Source organism: Chlorocebus sabaeus, chromosome 28 (assembly GCF_047675955.1).
Source record: "Chlorocebus sabaeus isolate Y175 chromosome 28, mChlSab1.0.hap1, whole genome shotgun sequence".
Lineage (NCBI taxonomy): Eukaryota > Metazoa > Chordata > Mammalia > Primates > Cercopithecidae > Chlorocebus > Chlorocebus sabaeus.
In genome coordinates this window covers 16,557,625-16,576,719 of record NC_132931.1, presented here as the reverse complement: position 1 = coordinate 16,576,719, position 19,095 = coordinate 16,557,625, and the positions used below count along the sequence as shown (strand labels likewise).

At 47.0% G+C, this 19,095-nt stretch overlaps 1 protein-coding gene across 2 annotated transcripts in view; it reads right to left on the bottom strand.

The window, feature by feature from the left end:
* LOC140710627 (zinc finger protein 585B-like) overlaps window positions 1-18,726 on the bottom strand; it is a 32,973-nt gene extending 14,247 nt beyond the window's left edge. The window contains exon 1 of one of the 2 annotated variants that reach the window (XR_012091729.1): window positions 12,013-13,628. Coding sequence is in view for 1 of the 2 variants with exons in the window: in XM_073012841.1 (XP_072868942.1) it covers window positions 18,458-18,501 (44 nt within the window). In the remaining variant the exon portion in view is untranslated. Of the gene's footprint in view, window positions 1-12,012; window positions 13,629-18,457 lie in introns of those variants that run through there. The other variant, XM_073012841.1, reaches the window with a different exon arrangement.
* Window positions 18,727-19,095: the final 369 nt, after the last annotated feature.

Genomic DNA, 19,095 nt, shown 5'->3' with positions numbered 1-19,095 from the left:
CAAAAATATACATATTGCATAGATCCCACTAACTCAAAAAACAATAAAATTAGAAAATATAAAGAATGCAAAAAAAATTTAAACCCCTAAATATGAAATGAATCCATACTTGAAAATATTCCCAAAGACATACCAGGCTTATATGTTTTTTAGGAATTTTATCAAACTCTCTTCAAGACTTTTGCAATGTGTAGAAGTGGTTTATTCGGGTTTTCTATGTCAGTCAATTTGAGCAAATTACAATTTTCTACAAATGAGTCTTACTTAATTTCAGATTTATGCCATTAAATGATTTATAGTAACATCTCATTTTTAAAAAATCTACTGGCCAGGCATGGTGGCTCACGCCTGTAATCCCAGCACTTTGGGAGCCCGAGGCGGGTGGATCACCTCAGGTCAAGAGTTCGAGACCAGCCTAGTCAACATGGTAAAACCTTGTCTCTACTAAAACTAAAAAAAAAAAAAAAAAAAAAATTAGCTGGACATGGTGGCACATGCCTGTAGTCCCATCTACTTGGGGAGGCTGAGGCAGGAGAACTGCTTCAACCCAGGAGTTGGAGGTAGTAGTGAGCCAAGATCATGCCACTACACTCCAGCCTGGGCAACAGAGCGAGGCTCCATCTCAAAAAAAAAAAAAAAAAAAAAAAAAAAAAAAAAGCCCAGGCACGGTGGCTCACGCCTATAGTCCCAGCACTTTGGGAGGCTGAGGCAGGCGGATTGCCTGAGGTCAGGAGTTCAAGACCAGTCTGGCCAACATAGTGAAACCCCATCTCTACTAAAAATACAAAAAAATTAGCCGGGCATGGTGGCGTGTACCTGTAATCCCAGCTACTCCAGAGGCTGAGGCAGGGGAGTTGCTTGAACTAGGGAGATGGAGATTGCAGTGGAGCCAAGATCGCGCCACTGCACTCCAGCCTGGACAACAGGGCAAGACTCTCTCAAAAAAAAAAAAAAAGAAAGAAAAGAAAATCTACTGTATCTTAAATTATCTTGTCTTCCATTCTAAAAATAGCTTATTTCTGTTCTCCCTTGATCAGTGCAGACTGAAGTTTGTCTATTAGTTTTGAATACAAACCAAATTTTTTTTTGGGGGGGGTTTAAACAAATCCTTTCCAATAAGTGATTTTAGCTTTTTAACTTTTTACTTGAGTGACTTGAGACTCAAAGGAAAGTCTCAAGAATAGTACAAAGAATTTCCAAATACCCTTCTCATCTAGATCTTCCAAATACTAACATTTTACCACATTTGTGCAGGCGGCTGGAGGGACTTCAGGACTGACGAAAAAGGTCCCACCACAAGGTGGCAGAGCACACACGAGCGGCACCTGGGCGAGGCTTTGTGCAGGCAGGAAGCCCCTCATGCTAGAGGCCATCCCAGGGCTGTGGCATGGCTGGCGTTCATTACCCAGAAGGAGAGGGGGCAGGGCCAGCTCCTGGGTATCTCTGAGAGCTTTAGGGTCTTTTTATTTATTTATTTATTTTTTGATATGGAATCTGACTCTGTCACCCAGTCTGGAGTACAGTGGCATGATCTCCAACCTCTGCCTCCTGGGTTCAAGCGATTCTGCCTCAGCCTCCTAAGTAGCTGGGATTACAGGCCCCTGCCATCATGCCTGGCTGATTTTTGTATTTTTGTAGAGACAGGGTTTCCCCATGTTGGCCAGGCTGGTCTTGAACTCCTAACCTCAGGTGATCTGCCTGCCTCAGCCTCCCAATGTGCTGGGGTTAAAGGCATGAGCCACCACGCCCAGCTAGCCTTGGGGTCTTGATAGTCACATGGTTTGTCTTATACATGGCCGGCAGATGTTAGGTGCATTTTCCCAGGTATGCACAGCAAGAGATCTCTAAATAACTACAAATCTGCATGTACTTGGGCTACGATTAAAACCACTGGGGCCAGGCATGGTGGCTCACACCTATAATCCCAGCACTCAGGAAGGCCAAGGCGAGAGGATCCCTTGAGCCCAGGAGTTCAAGGCCAGCCTGGGCAACATAGCGAGACCCCTGTCTCTATTAAAAAATAAAACAGGCCAGGCGTGGTGGCTCATGCCTGTAATCCCAGCACTTTGGGAGGCCAAGGCAGGTGGATCACCTGAGATTAGGAGATCAAGATGAGCCTGGCCAACATTGTGAAACCCTGTCTCCACTGAAACTACAAAAATTAGCCGGGTGTGGTGGTGGGCGCCTGTAATCCCAGCTACTAGGGAGGCTGAGGCAGAAGAAACACTTGAACCCGGGAGGCAGAGGTTGCAGTGAGCCGAGATAGTGCCACTGCATTCCAGCCTGGGCAACAGAGTAAGATTGTCTCAAAAAAAAAAGAAAAGAAAAAAGAACATTACTCAATTTAGGTTTAATATCTCATGATTAGATTCAGGTGATACATTTGTGGCAGAAATTTCTTTTTTAACCTGCTCTTTTTTTTAAGTGGAAAAACACTTTATTCCATAAAACAGAGTAAGTATTCCTCTCTTCTTTTTAATTTCTCCTCATATGCTTTTATCTTTGGGGGTTTGTGCTTTTTTTTCCTTTTTAAATGTCTTTTTCTGGGAGACACAGACTGGACAAATGGGGGTGGATGCTCCCTATTCTTTTTTCCATGCTAGTCACCTCAGCTGAATGTTATTACGCTTCACTTTTTATTTAATACATATATCAGGACTACAATAATAAGTTAAAAAGAAAAAACTTAATTCTTGGAAAGGTTTTATTAAAACTAATAAAATAATTGGCTTGTATTTAAGATTAATAAAACCGACCAGAATCCAGGCACAATTGAGCAAGAGAAGATATGAAAAAGACAATTTCAGATATGGTCGAGTTTTTTTTTTTTTTTTTTTGAGATAGGGTCTCACTCTGTCGCCCAGATGAGACTGCAGCGGCAAACGCTTGACTCACTGCAACCTCTACCTCCCAGGCTCAGGCGATTCTCTTGCCTCAGCCTCCTGATAGCTGGGATTACAGGCGTGCGCCGCTACTGCCCAGCTGATTTTTTTTTTTTTTTGTATTTTTAGTAGATATGGGGTTTCACCATGTCGGCCAGGCCAGTATCCAACTCCTGACCTCAAATGATCCACCCGCCTTGGCCTCCCAAAGTGCTGGGATTACAGGCGTGAGCCACAGCGCCTGGCCATGGTCGAGTTTTATAATTGTAAGATTACTATAAATAATTGCCACAAATTCAAAATTAAATGGGACACTTTCCTAGAAAATATAAATTACTAAAATTGGCAAACACAAAACCAGAATAAACCACTCAACATTAAGTGGATCCATCCTAAAAATACAGCCATTGGAGAAACACCAGGAATTTATCACATTCTACTCAAGATTTCTGCAATGTCCACAACTCAAAGTGAATTTATATCTAAAATATATGAAAAAAATGCTAAAAATAAGAAAAAGACAACCCCGAAAGAAATACAGGCAAAGGTGATGAACATACAAAACAATCTTACACTGATTATGGCTACACTCCTGTCTAGTAAATAAACAAAAACATAGATATATAGCAATGTTGGACAGGTGTGGTGGCTCACACCTGTGATCCACTTGAGGTCAGGAGTTTAACACCAGCCTGCCCAACATGGGGAAACCCCGTCTCTACCAAAAATACAGAAATTAGCCACGTGTGGTGATGGGCGCCTGTGATCCCAATTACTCAGGAGGCGGAGGTTGCAGTGAGCCCAGATCGGGCCACTGCACTCCAGCCTGGGTGACAAGAGACTCAACCCCCGCAAATAAAAGATATATAGCAATTTTAAGTTTCAGTTTAATCTCAGTGAGGGAAAGTACAAAGGGTCAACAGTATTTATGAGGTTTTAGTTCTGTAGAAAATCTGAACCCAGCATACTTTTTTTTTCCCCACATCCATTCGGCTCAGAATGAAGTAAACTTTTGACATCTGCTCAATCTGGATCATGAGTACAAAGGTTTCTTTTTCTTTTACTTTGCTATGTATTTACATCTCTTCTAATATTACTAATCAAAAATAGCAAAAAAGAATTACGGACATGTCATAGGAAAAACCTCCTTCAGGCCGGGCAAGGTGGCTCACGCCTGTAATCCCAGCACTTTGGGGGGCCGAAGTGGGTGGATCACGAGGTCAGGAGTTCGAGACCAGCCTGACCAACATGGTGAAACCCTGTCTGTACTAAAAATACAATAATCAGCCGGGTGTGGTGGCGCCTGCCAGTAATACCAGCTACTCAGGAGGCTGAGGCAGGAGAATTGCTTGAACCTGGGAGGTGGAGGTTGCAGTGAGCTGAGATCGCACCACTGCACTCCAACCTGGGCGACAGAGTGAGATTCGGTCTCAAAAAAAAAAAAGAAAAGAAAAACCTCTCAATAAGACCCAAGAGCAAGTCATGATAGAAAAACCACCACCACAAAAACATTTGGTCTTATCAAGATTTAAAACTACAGTACCAGTTTCATTCTTTCCCCAACTCAAGTCAGTTTCATCTTTAAAAAAAGCATCAAAGACAGACATCCTCCGCTAACTCCATCACCTCACACCACCCCGAGTGTTGCTCACTTTTCTTCACTAAGGGCTGGAAAAGAACAGTCTATATGGAACTGGCGCAGCCGCCAACTCCTCCTTCAGTCTGCAACAGAGGTGCTGGCACTGTCCCACCTTCATCGGGCATCTAACATCTCCCTACTCAATTTTCTCACACCCTCGGTCCAACCCTCATAACTCTACTTCCTGCAGGGATGCTTTGACCAACACCCAAATATGATCGTGCCTCTGGCTTCAAGTACTGCATTTGCAGCTGGAGCAAGAGGGAGACCCCAGCCTTGGACCCTGCCAGTCAGCCCCCCCACCCCGCCCCCAGCCTCACGGCCCCGGGCGCCTCCCGTGCCGAGTCCTCAGTGTCACCCATCATTACCCCTTAGGGATGCTCCTCACTGGTCCTGAAAGACCCTATTGCCCTTTCATCTGCAACATCTTATTTTTCTTTAAGTCCGACCTGAAGTCACTCCTTCCCCAGTTGAAACTGACCCTCCCTCCCCTGGGTGTCCATGCATCCTGATAGTTGGGGTAACAGGGCGCTGACCCCTGGATCGCCCCCACGTTAACGTGACCAACACCTCCGTAGGACTGCATCCAACGAGGGACCCCAGCTCTTTGCTCCGCCAGATTGGACCCAGGCACTCAGTATGTTTTGAATGAGCCCAGACGCCTGAAATAACCCCTCCACACTCTGCCTTCGTTTCCCTCCTAGCTCAGTGCCCATCACTGGCTGCGATCGGAGGGAGGTCTGTATGAGCCAGGTTGGAGAGAAAGAAGGGGGTTACCCTCTGCAAGAGACGGGGACTTTCCCCAACAGCCCCCCTCTTCCCCCTAGACACCCAGGCACCGGAGTGCAGTGGAGTTCAGGGAACTGGATGGGCAGAGAAGCTCCAGGGGAAGGGACGGCAACAAACCCACTCTTGGGGAAGAGCGGGGTCCCCTGTGCAGAGAACGAGCCCCCAGGTCACCTGCATCCAGGTGGTCACAGCGGCAGGTGCCCTGCGCGAGCTTCCAAGGGACGGTGGGGTCCGAGGAGGCAGAGCTGCGGGGAGGGGCAGTGAGATAAGGGGCCAGCCGCTGCTCGGCACCCACTACCTGTAGCGTCCCCCAGCCCAACTCGGCAGCACCCGACAACCCGCGGACACGTCGGGAGGAGCCGCCCCAGGACCCCAGTGCAGTGCTGGCTCTGTAGCAGGTGCGTGCCGGCCACGCTCGCGCGCACTCAGCACAGCCCCATAGCCAGTGCGCCGCCCCTCCCACGCGTGTCTGAGGTGTCAGTCGCCGTGGGAACAGCCTGGGGTCCAGAAGAGCGCGCATTGCAGTCCCGCACCCCAAAACACTGCGTAAAAGAACTCCCCGGGACTACAACTCCCAGAACCCCCCACGACGCCATGCTTCCGGTTAGGCCACGCTGCACTTCCAGCCACAGCCGCGGCTGCAGTCACGTGGGAGGTGGCCACGGGCTGGCAGGGTGTGGCCCCGTGGCTCTGGTGACACAGAGCTGGGGGTGAATGCGCCCTCTTACACGTCCCCCATGGCCAAGGGTGGCCCTCATGGGTCCCACGTTTCTGATCTGATCTGCCCCAAGCCCTGTTCCATCGTGTGGGGCGGGCTATGGCTGGCCCGAACTCGGAAGCCCCACCTGGGTCTGGCACTGCGCCTCCTTCCTAGAGAGTCTGTTGCCTGGGGAGCTCATCGTAAGAATTTTTATTTAGAGATGGAGTTTCGCTCCTTGCCCAGGCTGGGGTGCAGTGGCACGATCCTGTCCCACTGCAACCTCTGCCTCCCGGGTTCAAGCGGTTCTCCTGCCTCAGCCTCCCTATTAGCTGGGATTACAGGCACCCGCCACCATGCCCAGCTAATTTTTTTGTATTTTTAGTAGAGATGGGGTTTCACCATTGTGGCCAGACTGGTGTCGAACTGCTGACCTCAGGTGAACCGCCCACCTTGCCCTCCCAAAGTGCTGGGATTACAGGCATGAGTCACCACGCCTAGCCGAGAATTTTTAAGACTATGCTCTGGCTCTGTCACCCAACTGGAGTGCAGCTGCACGATCATAGCTCACTGTAGCCTCCAACTCCTGGGCTCAAGCCATCCTCCCCCATCAGCCTCCCCAGTAGCTGAAACTGCAGGCCCGCACCACCATGCGGGCTAATTTTTTTATTTTCTATTTTGTAAAGATGGGGTCTCCCTATGTTGCCCAGGCTAGACTTGAACGCCTGGGCTCAGTGAATCCTCCTGCTAGGATTACAGGTGTGAGCCACAGTGCCTGGCTAAAAATTTTATTTTTATATTAAGGCCTATGCTTCAGTCGTCATGATAGTCCCCAAAACAGATGTCATGATTTCCATTTCATAGGCAAGGAGTGAGAGGTACCCCATCTCAATATTTACCTTGGAGGAACCCCTGCATAAAAATGATGTCTGGGACCCAGGCATGGTGGCTTGCTCCTGTCATCCCAGATACTCGGGAGGCTGAGGCGGGAGGATCACTTGAGGTTAGAAGTCGAGGCTGCAGTGAGCCAGGATTGCTCCACTGCACTCTAGCCTGGGAAAGAGTGAGATTCCCATCTCTTTTTTAAAAAAAATTTTACCTGTAGGCCGGGCGTGGTGGCTGACGCCTGTAATCCCAGCACTTTGGGAGGTCAAGGCAAGTGGATCACTTGATGTCAGGAGTTTGAGACCAGCCTGGCCAACATGGCTAAGTCTCATCTCTACTAAAAATACAAAGCTTGGCGTGGTGACGGGCACCTGTAATCCCATCTACTCAGGAGGCTGAGACAGGAGAATCACTTGAACCTGGGAGTGGACGTTGCAGTGAGCTGAGATCGTATCATTGCACTCCAGCCTAGGTGACAGAACAAGAATCCATCTCAAAACAAACAAACAAAAAAAAGCCCAGGCACGATGGCTCACGTCTGTAATCCCAGTACTTTGGGAGGCTGAGGCGGGCGGATCATGAGGTCAGGAGTTTGAGACTAGCCTGGCTGACATGGTGAAACCCTGTCTCTACTAAAAATACAAAAAATTAGCCGGGTGTGGTGGTGTATGCCTGTAATCCCAGTTACTGAGGAGGCTGAGGCAGGAGAATTGCGTGAATCCGGCAGGCGAAGTTTGCAGTGAGCCGAGATTACGCCACTGCACTCCAGCCTGAGTGATAGTGCATGATTCCATCTCGAAAAAAACAAATAAACAGTAGAATTAATCTCCATAAAAATGACTCATTTACAAATCTTGTGGGTGTAGACTCTTTTTAGAATAATCTTTTGGGGCCGGGCACGGTGGCTCATGCCTGTAAACCCAACACTTTGGAAGGCCAAGGTGGATGGATCACCTGAGGTCAGGAGTTTGAGACCAGCTTGACCAACATGGTGAAACCCCATCTCTACTAAAAATACAAAAATTGGCCGGGTGCAGTGGCTCATACCTGTAATCCTAGCACTTTGGGAGGCCAAGATGGGCGGATCACCTGAGGTCAGGAGTTCGAGACCAGCCTGACCAACATGGCGAAACCCCATCTCTACTAAAAATACAAAAAAAATTAGCCAGGTGTGGTGGTGCGTGCCTATAATCCCAGCTACTCGGGAGGCTGAAGCAGAATCGCTTGAACCCAGGAGGTGGAGGTTGCAGTGAGCCTAGATTGCACCATTGCACTCCATCCTGGGCAACAGGAACAAAACTTTATCTCAAAAATAAAAATAAAAACATAAAAACATTAGCTGGGCATGGTGGTGGGTAACTGTAATCCCAGCTACTCAGGAGGCTGAGGCAGGAAAATTGTTTGAAAGAGAATCATCGCCGGGCGTGGTGGCTCAAGCCTGTAATCCCAGCACTTTGGGAGGCCGAGATGGGCGGATCACGAGGTCAGGAGATCGAGACCATCCTGGCTAACACGGTGAAACCCCGTCTCTTCTAAAAAAAAAAATACAAAAAACTAGCCGGGCGACGTGGCGGGTGCCTGTAGTCCCAGCTACTCGGGAGGCTGAGGCAGGAGAATGGCATAAACCCGGGAGGCGGAGCTTGCAGTGAGCTCAGATCCGGCCCCTGCACTCCAGCCTGGGCGACAGAGCCAGACTCCATCTCAAAAAAAATAATAAAAAAAAAAAAGAAAGAGAATCATTTGAACCAGGGAGACAGAGGTTGCAGTAAGCCAAGATCGCATGATGGCACTCCGGCCTGGGTGACAGAGCAAGACTCTGTCTCACAAAAAAAATAAGAAATATATATATATATAAAAAAAATAATCCTTTTGGTTTTTTTTTTTTTTTTTTTTTTTTTGAGAGGGAGTCTCACTCTGTCGCCCAGGCTGGAGTGCAGTGGCGCGATCTCGGCTCACTGCAAGCTCCGCCCCCCAGGTTCACGCCTTTCTCCTGCCTCAGCCTCCTGAGTAGCTGGGACTACAGGCGCCCGCCACCGCGCCCGGCTAATTTTTTGTATTTTTAGAGATAGGGTTTCACCGTGGTCTCAGTCTCCTGACCTTGTGATCCGCCCGCCTCGGCCTCCCAAAGTGCTGGGATTACAGGCGTGAGCCACCGCGCCAGGCCCTTTTTGGGGTTTTATGTCATTTGTTCCCTTCTTCCTATTTAGGTCATTTTGGTTATACATATTTTCTTCCAAATTGTCCTTTAATCATGACACGTTTTAACTCAGATATTTGTTATGCCTATTACTTTTTCAATATTTCTCTATAAATTTCCATTTTAGATCAGTGGGGGGAAATACACTACATAGACCCTCAAACACCCTGGGTTTGAACTTCAAAGGTCCACTTATATGCAGGTTTTTTTTTTTTTTTTCAACTGAACTCAGAAAACACAGTATTTGAGGGGTGTGAAACTCAAATATATAAAACCCCAACTTTTCGTACACACAGTTCTGCAAGGCCAACTGTGGGACTTGAGTATGGCAGATTTGGGTATGAGGGTGATATGGTTTGGGTCTGTGTCCCCGCCCAAATCTCACATTAAATTATAATCCCCGGCTGGCCGCGGTGGCTCACGCCTGTAATCCCAGCACTTTGGGAAGCTGAGGCGGGCGGATCACCTGAGGTCAGGAGTTCGAGACCACCCTGGCCAACATGATGAAACCCCGTCTCTACTAAAAATACAAAAATTAGCTGGGTGTGGTGGTACATGCCTGTAATCTGAGCTACTTGGGAGGCTAAGGCAGGAGAACTGCTTGAACCCGGGAGGCAGAGGTTGCAGTCAGCTGAGATTGCACCACTGCACTCCAGCCTGGCAACAAAGCAAGACTCTGTCTCAGGAAAAAAAAAAAAAAAAATTATAATCCCCAGTGTTGGAGGTGGGTCTGGTGAGAGGTGACTGGATCATGGGGGTAGGTTTCCCCTGTCGTGCTGTACTCATGACAGTGAGTGACTTATCACGAGAGCTGGTTGTTTAAAAGTGTGTAGCACTTCCCGTCTTTCTCCCTCTTCCTCCTGCTCTGGCCATGTAAGACATTCCTGCTTCCCCCTCACCTTCCGCCATGATTATCAGTTTCCTGAGGCCTCCCCAGCCATGCTTCCTGTATAGCCTGCAGAACTGTGAGTCAACTAAACCTCTTTTCTTCATAAATTACCCACTCTTGGGTAGTTCTTCATAGCAGTATGAGAATGAACTAATACAAAGGGGTTGTGTCCTGGAACCAATCCCTTCCAAGTATGAAGGGCTGACTTTATTTTATAGTGGTACAAAGGCTAGCACAGTGGCTCCCACCTGTAACCCCAGCACTTTGGGAGGCCAAGGTAGAAAGATCGCCTGAACCTGGGAGGTTGAGGCTGCAGTGAGCTCTGATCACGCCACCGCACTCCAACCTGACCAACAGAGCAAGACCCTGTCTCAAGAAAAAGTAATAATAGGCTGGGGGAAGGGGCTCATACCTGTAATCCCAGCACTTTGGGAGGCCAAGGCAGGTGGATCACAAGGTCAGGAGTTCAAGATCAGCCTAGCCAACACAGTGAAACCCTATCTCTACTAAAATACAAAAATCAGCTGGGTGTGGTGGCAGGCATCTGTAATCCCAGCTACTAGGGAAGCTGAGGCAGGAGAAGTGCTTGAACCCAGGAGGCAGACATTGCAGTGAGCAGAGATGGCGCCACTGCCCTCTAGTTTGGGCAACAAATTGAGACTCCCACTCCAAAAAAAAAGAAAAAAAGAAAAAGTTTTCCTTCCCAATAAATTCATGGTTGCTATGAAACAGTAACAACAACAACAAATTAAATTCCTAGATCTATTTTTAGAGAGTTTTCCAACAATTTGTTTCTCTTTAATATTGATTAGTGTCATCAGAGATTTGTCTATCACTAGTTTATTTTTCCAAAGATAAAATCTTTATTAATTTTATTTTTTCCTCTCTTCCCTAGTAAGAGAGAAAATAAAACTCTCACAGCTATCATCTTCTAATATCAAGATAACATGAAAACTCCTATAAAATGAATGGGAAGGGGAACATTCCAATTCGAATTACAGAATGAGAGCTGGAAACATACGCAGCTCTATTATCTAGGACATGGATAACCCTGCTGTCACAGAGTCCCCAAAATAAAAGGGCCCTAAAAATTACTGATAAAGCCGAACATGGTGGCTTATATCTATAATCCCAGCATTTTGGAAGGCTGAGGTGGGTGGATCACTTGAGACCAGAAGTTTGAGACCAGCCTGGGCAACATGGTGAAACCCTGTCTCTACGAAAAAATACAAAAACTGGCCGGGAGTGGTGGCTCATGCCTGTAATCCCAGCACTTTGGGAGGCCGAGGCAGGCAGACCATGAGGTCAAGAGATCAAGACCATCCTGGCCAACATGGTGAAACCCCGACTCTACTAAAAATGCAAAAATTAGCTGGGTGTGGTGGTGTGCACCTGTAGTCCCAGATACTCAGGAGGCTGAGGCAGGAGGATTGCTTGAACCTGGGAGGCAGAGGTTGTAGTGAGCCAAGGTCGCGCCATTGCACTCCAGCCTGACCACAGAGTGAGACTCATCTCAAAGAAACAAAAACAAACAAAAAAAATTGCCAGGTGCGGTGGTGCACACTTGTAGTCCTAGCTATTTGGGAGGCTGAGGCAGGAGGATTGCTGGAACCCAGAAGGTGGAAGTTGCAGTGAGCCAAGATCATGCCACTAATTCCCAGCCTGGGCAACAGAGTGAGACTACCTAAAAAACAAAGAAAAATCGCCAATGATTATTTCTCATTAAAAAAACCCATGTGGCTCCAAAGGAGTCAGAAAACTAGACTCCTAAATTAGTGCTCTAGCTGGGCTTGGTGGTTCACACCTGTAATCCCAGCACTTTGGGAGGCTACGGTGGGAGGATCAATTGAGCCCAGCTGAAGACCAGCCTGGGAAACATGGTAAGACATCATCTCTAAAAAACTTTTTTTTTCCTCACGCCTGTAATCCCAGCACTTTGGGAAGCCGAGGCGGGCGGATCATGAGGTCAGGAGATCAAGACTATCCTGGCTAACACAGTGAAACCCCATCTCTAATAAAAATACAAAAAATTACCCAGACGTGCTGGCAGGCGCCTGTAGTCCCAGCTACTCAGGAGGCTGAGGCAGAAGAAAGGCGTGAACCCGGGAGGCACAGCTTGCAGTGAGCCAAGATTGTGCCACTGCACTCGAGCCTGGGCGACAGAGCGAGATTCCGTCTAAAAAAAAAAAAAAATTTTTTTTTTAAATTAGCCAGCCATGGGGACATGCACCTGTACTCCCAGCTACTCGGGAGGAAGAGATGGGAGGATTTCTTGAGCCTAGGAGGTCAAAGCACTACAATGAGCCATGATCATGTCACTGCACTCCAGTCTGGGCAACAGAGCAAGACACTGTCTCAAAAAAAACAAACGAACAAACAAACTGCTCTACCATCCCTAGAGCAGGTATGGTTCAAGATGGCCCCATCTGTATTTCAGCCAGCAGTAAGAGGGGAAAAGGAAGGGGATAGGATGCCCCCTACCCCAACTTTTTTTGTTTGTTTTTTGAGATGGAGTCTCGCTCTGTCGCCCAGGCTGGAGTGCAGTGGTGGGATCTCAACTCACTGCAACCTCCTCCTCCTGAGGTCAAGCAATTCTCCTGCCTCAGCCTCCCAAGTAGCTGGGATTACAAGTGCCCGCCACCACGCCTGGCTGATTTTTGTATTTTTAGCAGAAACACGGTTTCACCATGTTGGCCAGGCTGGACTCGAACTCCTGACCTCAAGTGATCTGCCCACCTTAGCTTCACAAAGTGCTGGGATTACAGGCATGAGCCACCGTGCCCAGCCCAAATGCCCTTTCTTTTAAGAGCTTGATTCAGAAAAGGCACAAGTCACTTCTGCTCATATCCCATTGAACAGATCTCAGTCACATGGCCACCTCCATCTACAAAGAAGGCTGGAAAATGGAGTCTTCATTCTGGGAAGGCAACGTTCCCAAGCTAAAAATTGAAGACTCTGTTGCATTAGAAGGAGAGAAGAGATATTGAGAAATAACCAGAGGTCTCCGCCACAGGGAAAAGATAGGGTGCAGGGGATGCCAGCCAAAGAAGTGAAACAGACGAGCGATACTAACCAGGAGTTCCCTCCCGCCTGCGTTAAACTATGCATAGTGTTGAAGTTAATGTATTCATTTTCTCCATTTCACCAGAGGATAAACCTTTGCTGTTCTAGGGATGGGAAAATAAATAATAAGCAGTAAGAGCTCCCTGGATATGCTGCATAGGGCTGGAGACGAGGGACTCTAATTGCCCTGCTTATTGGCTGGGCACAGTGGCTCAGTAATCCCAACATTTTAGGAAGCTGAGGCAGACCTCACCTGAGGTCAAGAGTTCAAAACCAGCCTGGCCAACATGGTGAAACCCTGTTTCTACCAAAAAAATAGAAAAATAAGCCAAGTCTGGTGGTGGACGCCTCTAGCCCTACCTATTCAGGAGGCCGAGACAGGCGAACTGCTTGAACCTGGGTGGCAGAGGTTGCACAGTGAGTCAAGACTGTGCCACTGCACTGCAGCCTGGGTGACAGAGCAAGACTCCATCTCAAAAAAAAAAGTAATAATAAATAATAAAAATACAAAAGTTAGCTGGACATGGTGGTGCATGCCTGTTGTCCCAGCTACTCGGGAGGCTGAGGCAGGAGAATTGCTTGAACCCAGGAGGCAGAGGTTAGAGTGAGTCAAGATCGCACCACTGCATTCCACAGAGTGAGACTCTGCCTAAAAAATATATATATATATATATATATGTATATATATTGCTGCGCTTATAGATGTTCATTTTTTCCATTTCCTTGAAAAGCAGAATAAACCTATGTTGTAATAAATCGTAAACATAAAGTATCATCCTGCTACTATGCAATCATATAAAATCATACTAAGACATTTACATGTAATATGATTATTAATATCGTTGGTCCCACCTACTGGGGAGGCTGAGGCAGGAGAATCACTTGAACCTGGGAGGCGGAGGCTGCAGTGAGCAGAGATTGTGCCACTGCACTCCAGCCTGGGAGACAGAGCAAGACTCCATCTCAAAAACAAACAGACAAAAACACCCTTAGGTAATGATCACCAATGACTGCTGACATCTTTTTGAAAAGAAAAAAATAATAAGAAAACCAGACATCTTGTCCATCTATATGGCTGTACACGACATCACCTATGAGTAATCCTGGAAAAAAAAAAGAAGAATTTGAATCTACACCTCTTGATCTAATTAACAAATTACAGGACACACAAGGGCAGCAGAAAAATATGTCAAATGATTCCACAATGAGACAATCTGCAAAATCCAGGCTGTAAGAAATTCTGCACTTTTTTCTACAAATCAAATGCAAACAGAGAGAGGGAGGGAGGAAAGGAAGAGAGGGAGAAGGAATCCATGGATCACAAGAGAATGAAGGAAAATATCACTGGTGATGTACGGATCCTATTATCTAAACAAGAGCTCACTGAACTTTCCAATTCATGTGCTTCCCCTTGTTAACTGCACTGGCTCATCCCAGGTCTTCTGTGCCACCCTGTTTCCAAGTCTCCGCTGCGACAAAAATAGCGATAGGAAAAATGGCATTTTATCAGGGGCCATGTACTGGGAAAATGCTTAACATTGTCTCCATGGTTTGATATTTTATATATATATAGAATGGATACATATATTTATGTAATATAAAAATATATATTTGTATGTAAAATATAAAAATATGGATACATAAAATAAGAATATAAAATAGGCCAGGCGTGGTGGCTCACGCCTGTAATCTCAGCACTTTGGGAGACCAAGGTGGGTGGATCACCTGAGGTCAGGAGTTCGAGACCAGCCCGGCCAACATGGTGAAACCCTGTCTCTACTAAAAATACAAAAATTAGCTGGGTGTGGTGGCGGGTGCCTGTAATCCCAGCTACTCAGGAGGCTGAGGCAGGAGAATTGATTCAACTAGGAGGTGGAGGCTGCAGCAAGCTGAGATCGCGCCATTGCACTCCAGCCTGGGTGACAGAGTAAGACTCTGTCTCAAAAATATATACATATATATAATATATTATATATATGCATATGTAATATGAAATATGTTATTTATACGTAATATATTGCATATATTTATATGTAATATAAAAATATATAAATACAAAACTATATATATAAATTACAAAATATATTTTACATAATATGGTTTGCATATTATATACTATATTATATAAAACATAAATATATAAAATGTTTTTATATATAAAGATTTTTATATCACATAGTTTATATTATAAATGTATATTTTATATCATATATAATATGTAACAGACACATCTTTTTTTTGTTTTTTTGAGACAGTCTTGCTCTGTCGCTCAGGCTGGAGTGCAGTGGCATGATCTTGGCTCATTTCAACCTCTGTCTCCCAGGTTCTAGCGATTCTCCTGCCTCAGACTCCCGAGTAGCTGGGACTACAGGGGCCCGCCACCACACCCAGCTAATTTTTGTATTTTTAGTAGAGATGAGGTTTCACCATGTTGGCCGGAACGGTCTCAATCTCTTGACCTGGTGATCTGCCCGCCTCGGACTCCCAAAGTACTGGGATTACAGGTGTGAGCCACTGTGCCTGGTCATTTTTTTGTATTTTTAGTAGAGAAGAGGTTTCACCATGTTGGCCAGGCTGGTCTTGAACTCCTGACCTCAAGTGATCTGTGTACCTCAGCCTCCCAGAGTGCTGGGATTACTGGCGTGAGCCATCACGCTGGGCCTATAATACATATTATATATTACATATAAATAAAACTTTTTTACCTTACAATGTTTTCCTTTTCACTTTTTAGAGGCAGGGTCTCACTCTGCTGCTCACACTGGAGTACAGTGGCACAGTCAAAGCTCACTGCAGCCTCGACTTTCTGGACTCAAGAGATCCTCCCACCTCAGCCTACCAAGTAGCTGGGACTACAGGCACCCGCCACCACGCCTGGCTAATTTTTCTATCTTTTGTAGAGACAGGGTTTCACTCTGTTGCCCAGGCTGGTCTTGCACTCCGGGCTTCAAGCAATCCTTCTACCTCAGACTCCCGAAGTGCTAGGACTGCAGGTGTGAGCCACCAAGATGAATTTCTTCATTCCCCAAAAACAGAAGCCATGGAGGCTTCTGCCTGCCTGGTGGCTGCCAATATTTTTTCACCAACAACCACCCCCCTTAGCCTTTTTTTTTTTTTTTTTTTTTTAACATCATAAGGCAGCCTCCTGTCTCCTCTGCAGAGCACCTATTTCGCATTTGTATACAGGACACCTCCAGTGAGCTTTGTCCCCTCGTGGTAGCCCTGACAGCAACTAACCCTGTTCTGCTTCTGCGGAAACTGTAGCCCAGATTGTTTAGTCAATATTCAGTAAGTTAGTGACCAGGTAGTGTATTAGTCCGTTCTCACACTGCTATAACGACATACCCGAAGGCCGGGCGTGGTGGCTCACACCTGTAATCTCAGCACTTTGGGAGGCCGAGGCAGGTGAATTACGAGGTCAGGAGATCAAGACCCTCCTGGCTAACACAGTGAATCCCGTCTCTACTAAAAATACAAAAAATTAGCCAGGCGTCGTGGTGGGTACCTGTAGTCCCAGCTACTCAGGAGGCTGAGGCAGGAGAATGGCATGAACCCGGGAGGCAGAGCTTGCAGTGAGCCGAGATCGCGCCATTGCACTCCAGCCTGGGTGACAGAGCGAGACTCCATCTCAAAAAAAAAAAAAAAAGAAAGAAAGAAAGAAAGAAAAGAAAATACATATGGCTCACGGCTATAATCCCAGCACTTTGGGAGGCCAAGTCGGGCAGATCACCTGAGGTCGGGAGTTCAAGACCAGCCTGGCTAACATGGTAAAACCCCATCTCTACTACAAATACAAAAAATTAGCCAGGCATAGTGGCAGGTACCTGTAATCCCAGCTACTCCAGAGGCTGAGGCAGGAGAATCACTTGAACCCAGGAGGCGGAGGTTGCAGTGAGTTGAGATCACACCACTGCATTCCAGCCTGGGCAACAGAGTGAGACTCAGACTCAAAAACAAACAAACAAAACTAAAAAAAAAAAAAAAAAGAAAAGAAATAAACCAGAGACTGGGTAATTTATGAAAGAAAGAGGTTTAATTGACTCACAGTTCCACATTGCTGGGAAGGCCTCAGGAAAATCACTATCATGGCGAAAGGCAAAGGAGAAGCAGGCACCTTCCTCTCAGGAGGCTGGATGGAGTGAGTGCAAGCAGGGGAAATGCCAGTGCTTATAAAACCATCAGATACCTCAAAACTCACAATCACGGGAGCAGAATGGGGGAAACTGCCCCCATGATCGGACCTCCACCTGGTCCAATTACCCCACCTTGACATGTGGGGATTATGGGATTACAATTCAAGATGAGATTCTGGGTGAGGACCCAAACCCTAACCGGATCAGGTAGGGACGAGAAATCTGCTTCCCAAACTCCTCCTACTCTAATGCTGTGCTCTCTGGACACTGTGTCCCAGTCCTGGAAGGAAGGAGGACAAGAAACTCAGACGGCCTGGACTGAGGGCAAAGGAGGGTGAGGCTGGCACTGACATCCTCAGAGGCCCCTGCAGGGTCGTGTATATGAAACCCAAGCCCAAGCTTCATGCCCTGCCCCCAACAAGCAGGAAACGCACACTGTAGCAAATGCTAAGCCAGTTCTCTAGCATGTGAAACAGGCTCCTCCAGAGACAGGAGAGGGCTGCTCTCTCCCTGCCTAGTCTGAAGCATTGCTTTCTCTTTTCTCCAGTTAGTATTTTTGGACTGCGGTTGACCTCGGGTAACTGAAACTGTTAATAAGAGGGGAGACAACCGTAATTTAAAACTCCACTCTTGGTGGGGCGCTGTGGCTCAGGCCTGCAATCCCAGCACTTTGGGAGGCTGAGGTGAGAGGATCACTTGAGGCCAGGAGTTTCAGATCATCCTGTGCAACATAGCGACATCCCATCTCTACAAAAAATTTAAAAATTAGCCAGGCATGGTGATGTGTGCCTGTTGTCCCAGCTACTTGGGAGGCTGAGTGGGGAGGATTGCTTGAGCAAACCTCCTCCAAACCATGAGTTCAAGACTGCAGTGAGCTATGATTACACCACTGCACTCCAGCCTGTGCAACAGAGTGAGACTGTCTTAAAATAATCAGTAAATAGGCCGGGCATGGCGGCTCACGCCTGTAATGCTAGCACACTGGGAAGCTGAGGCGGGAGGATCATCACATTCCCACTTCTGTCCTCATCGCCCATCCCTCACCTCCCTTCTCAGCCTAAAAGAGCTGAAGGATTGCTTTTATGGATGAAATTACATTGTCTGCGAACACATGGAACCTAAGTGTGCAGTTTAATGGGTTTAGACACCCATGTAACTGAAATCCAATCAGGATACAGAAGTGTCCATGCTCCCAGAAAGTTCCTTCATGTCTCTTTTTACTCAATCCCCTTCCCCCGTGATCTGGAAATGTGAAAGGTTCTGATACTTCCCGGAGCACCCACATTTTCCGGGTCTCTCTGCCAGTCAGTGGCTCTGGGCAAGCCATCCGTCCATCAGACCGTCAGGTCCCTGTGAAACAGCAGTCACTGGCCACTTCCCTGAAGACACAAGTCATCATGCTGTCCACTTTGCTGGCTGTCACCGTGCGGTCACCCAGGTCAAGCAGCAACAGCAAGTATACTTTTTTTCTTTTTTAAAAACTTCCTCTGGCCGGTGCAATGGTTCACACCTGTAATCCCAGCACTTTGGGAGGCTGAGGCGGGTGGATCACCTGAGGTCAGGAGTTCGAGCACTGGCCAAGATGGTGAAAAAAAAAAAAAAAAAAAATTAGCCGGTTGTGGTGGCACATGCCTGTAATCCCAGCTACTTGTAAGACTGAGGCAGGAAAATTACTTGAACCCAGGAGCCGGAGGTTGCCGTGAGCTGAGATCACGTCATTGTACTCCAGTCTGAACAACAGAGTGAGACTCCATCTCAAAAAAAAAAAAAAAAAGAAACGAAAAAGAAAAGAAACGGCAAACTTCCTCTAAAACTTTCCACACAAAGCTTATTTTTCCTTCTCTGTCTGTACCCGAGACCTCATGCTCAGTTCATCCATGGCAAAGCCAGCCCTGATGGAAAGGGTGAGGATGCCTGTAAT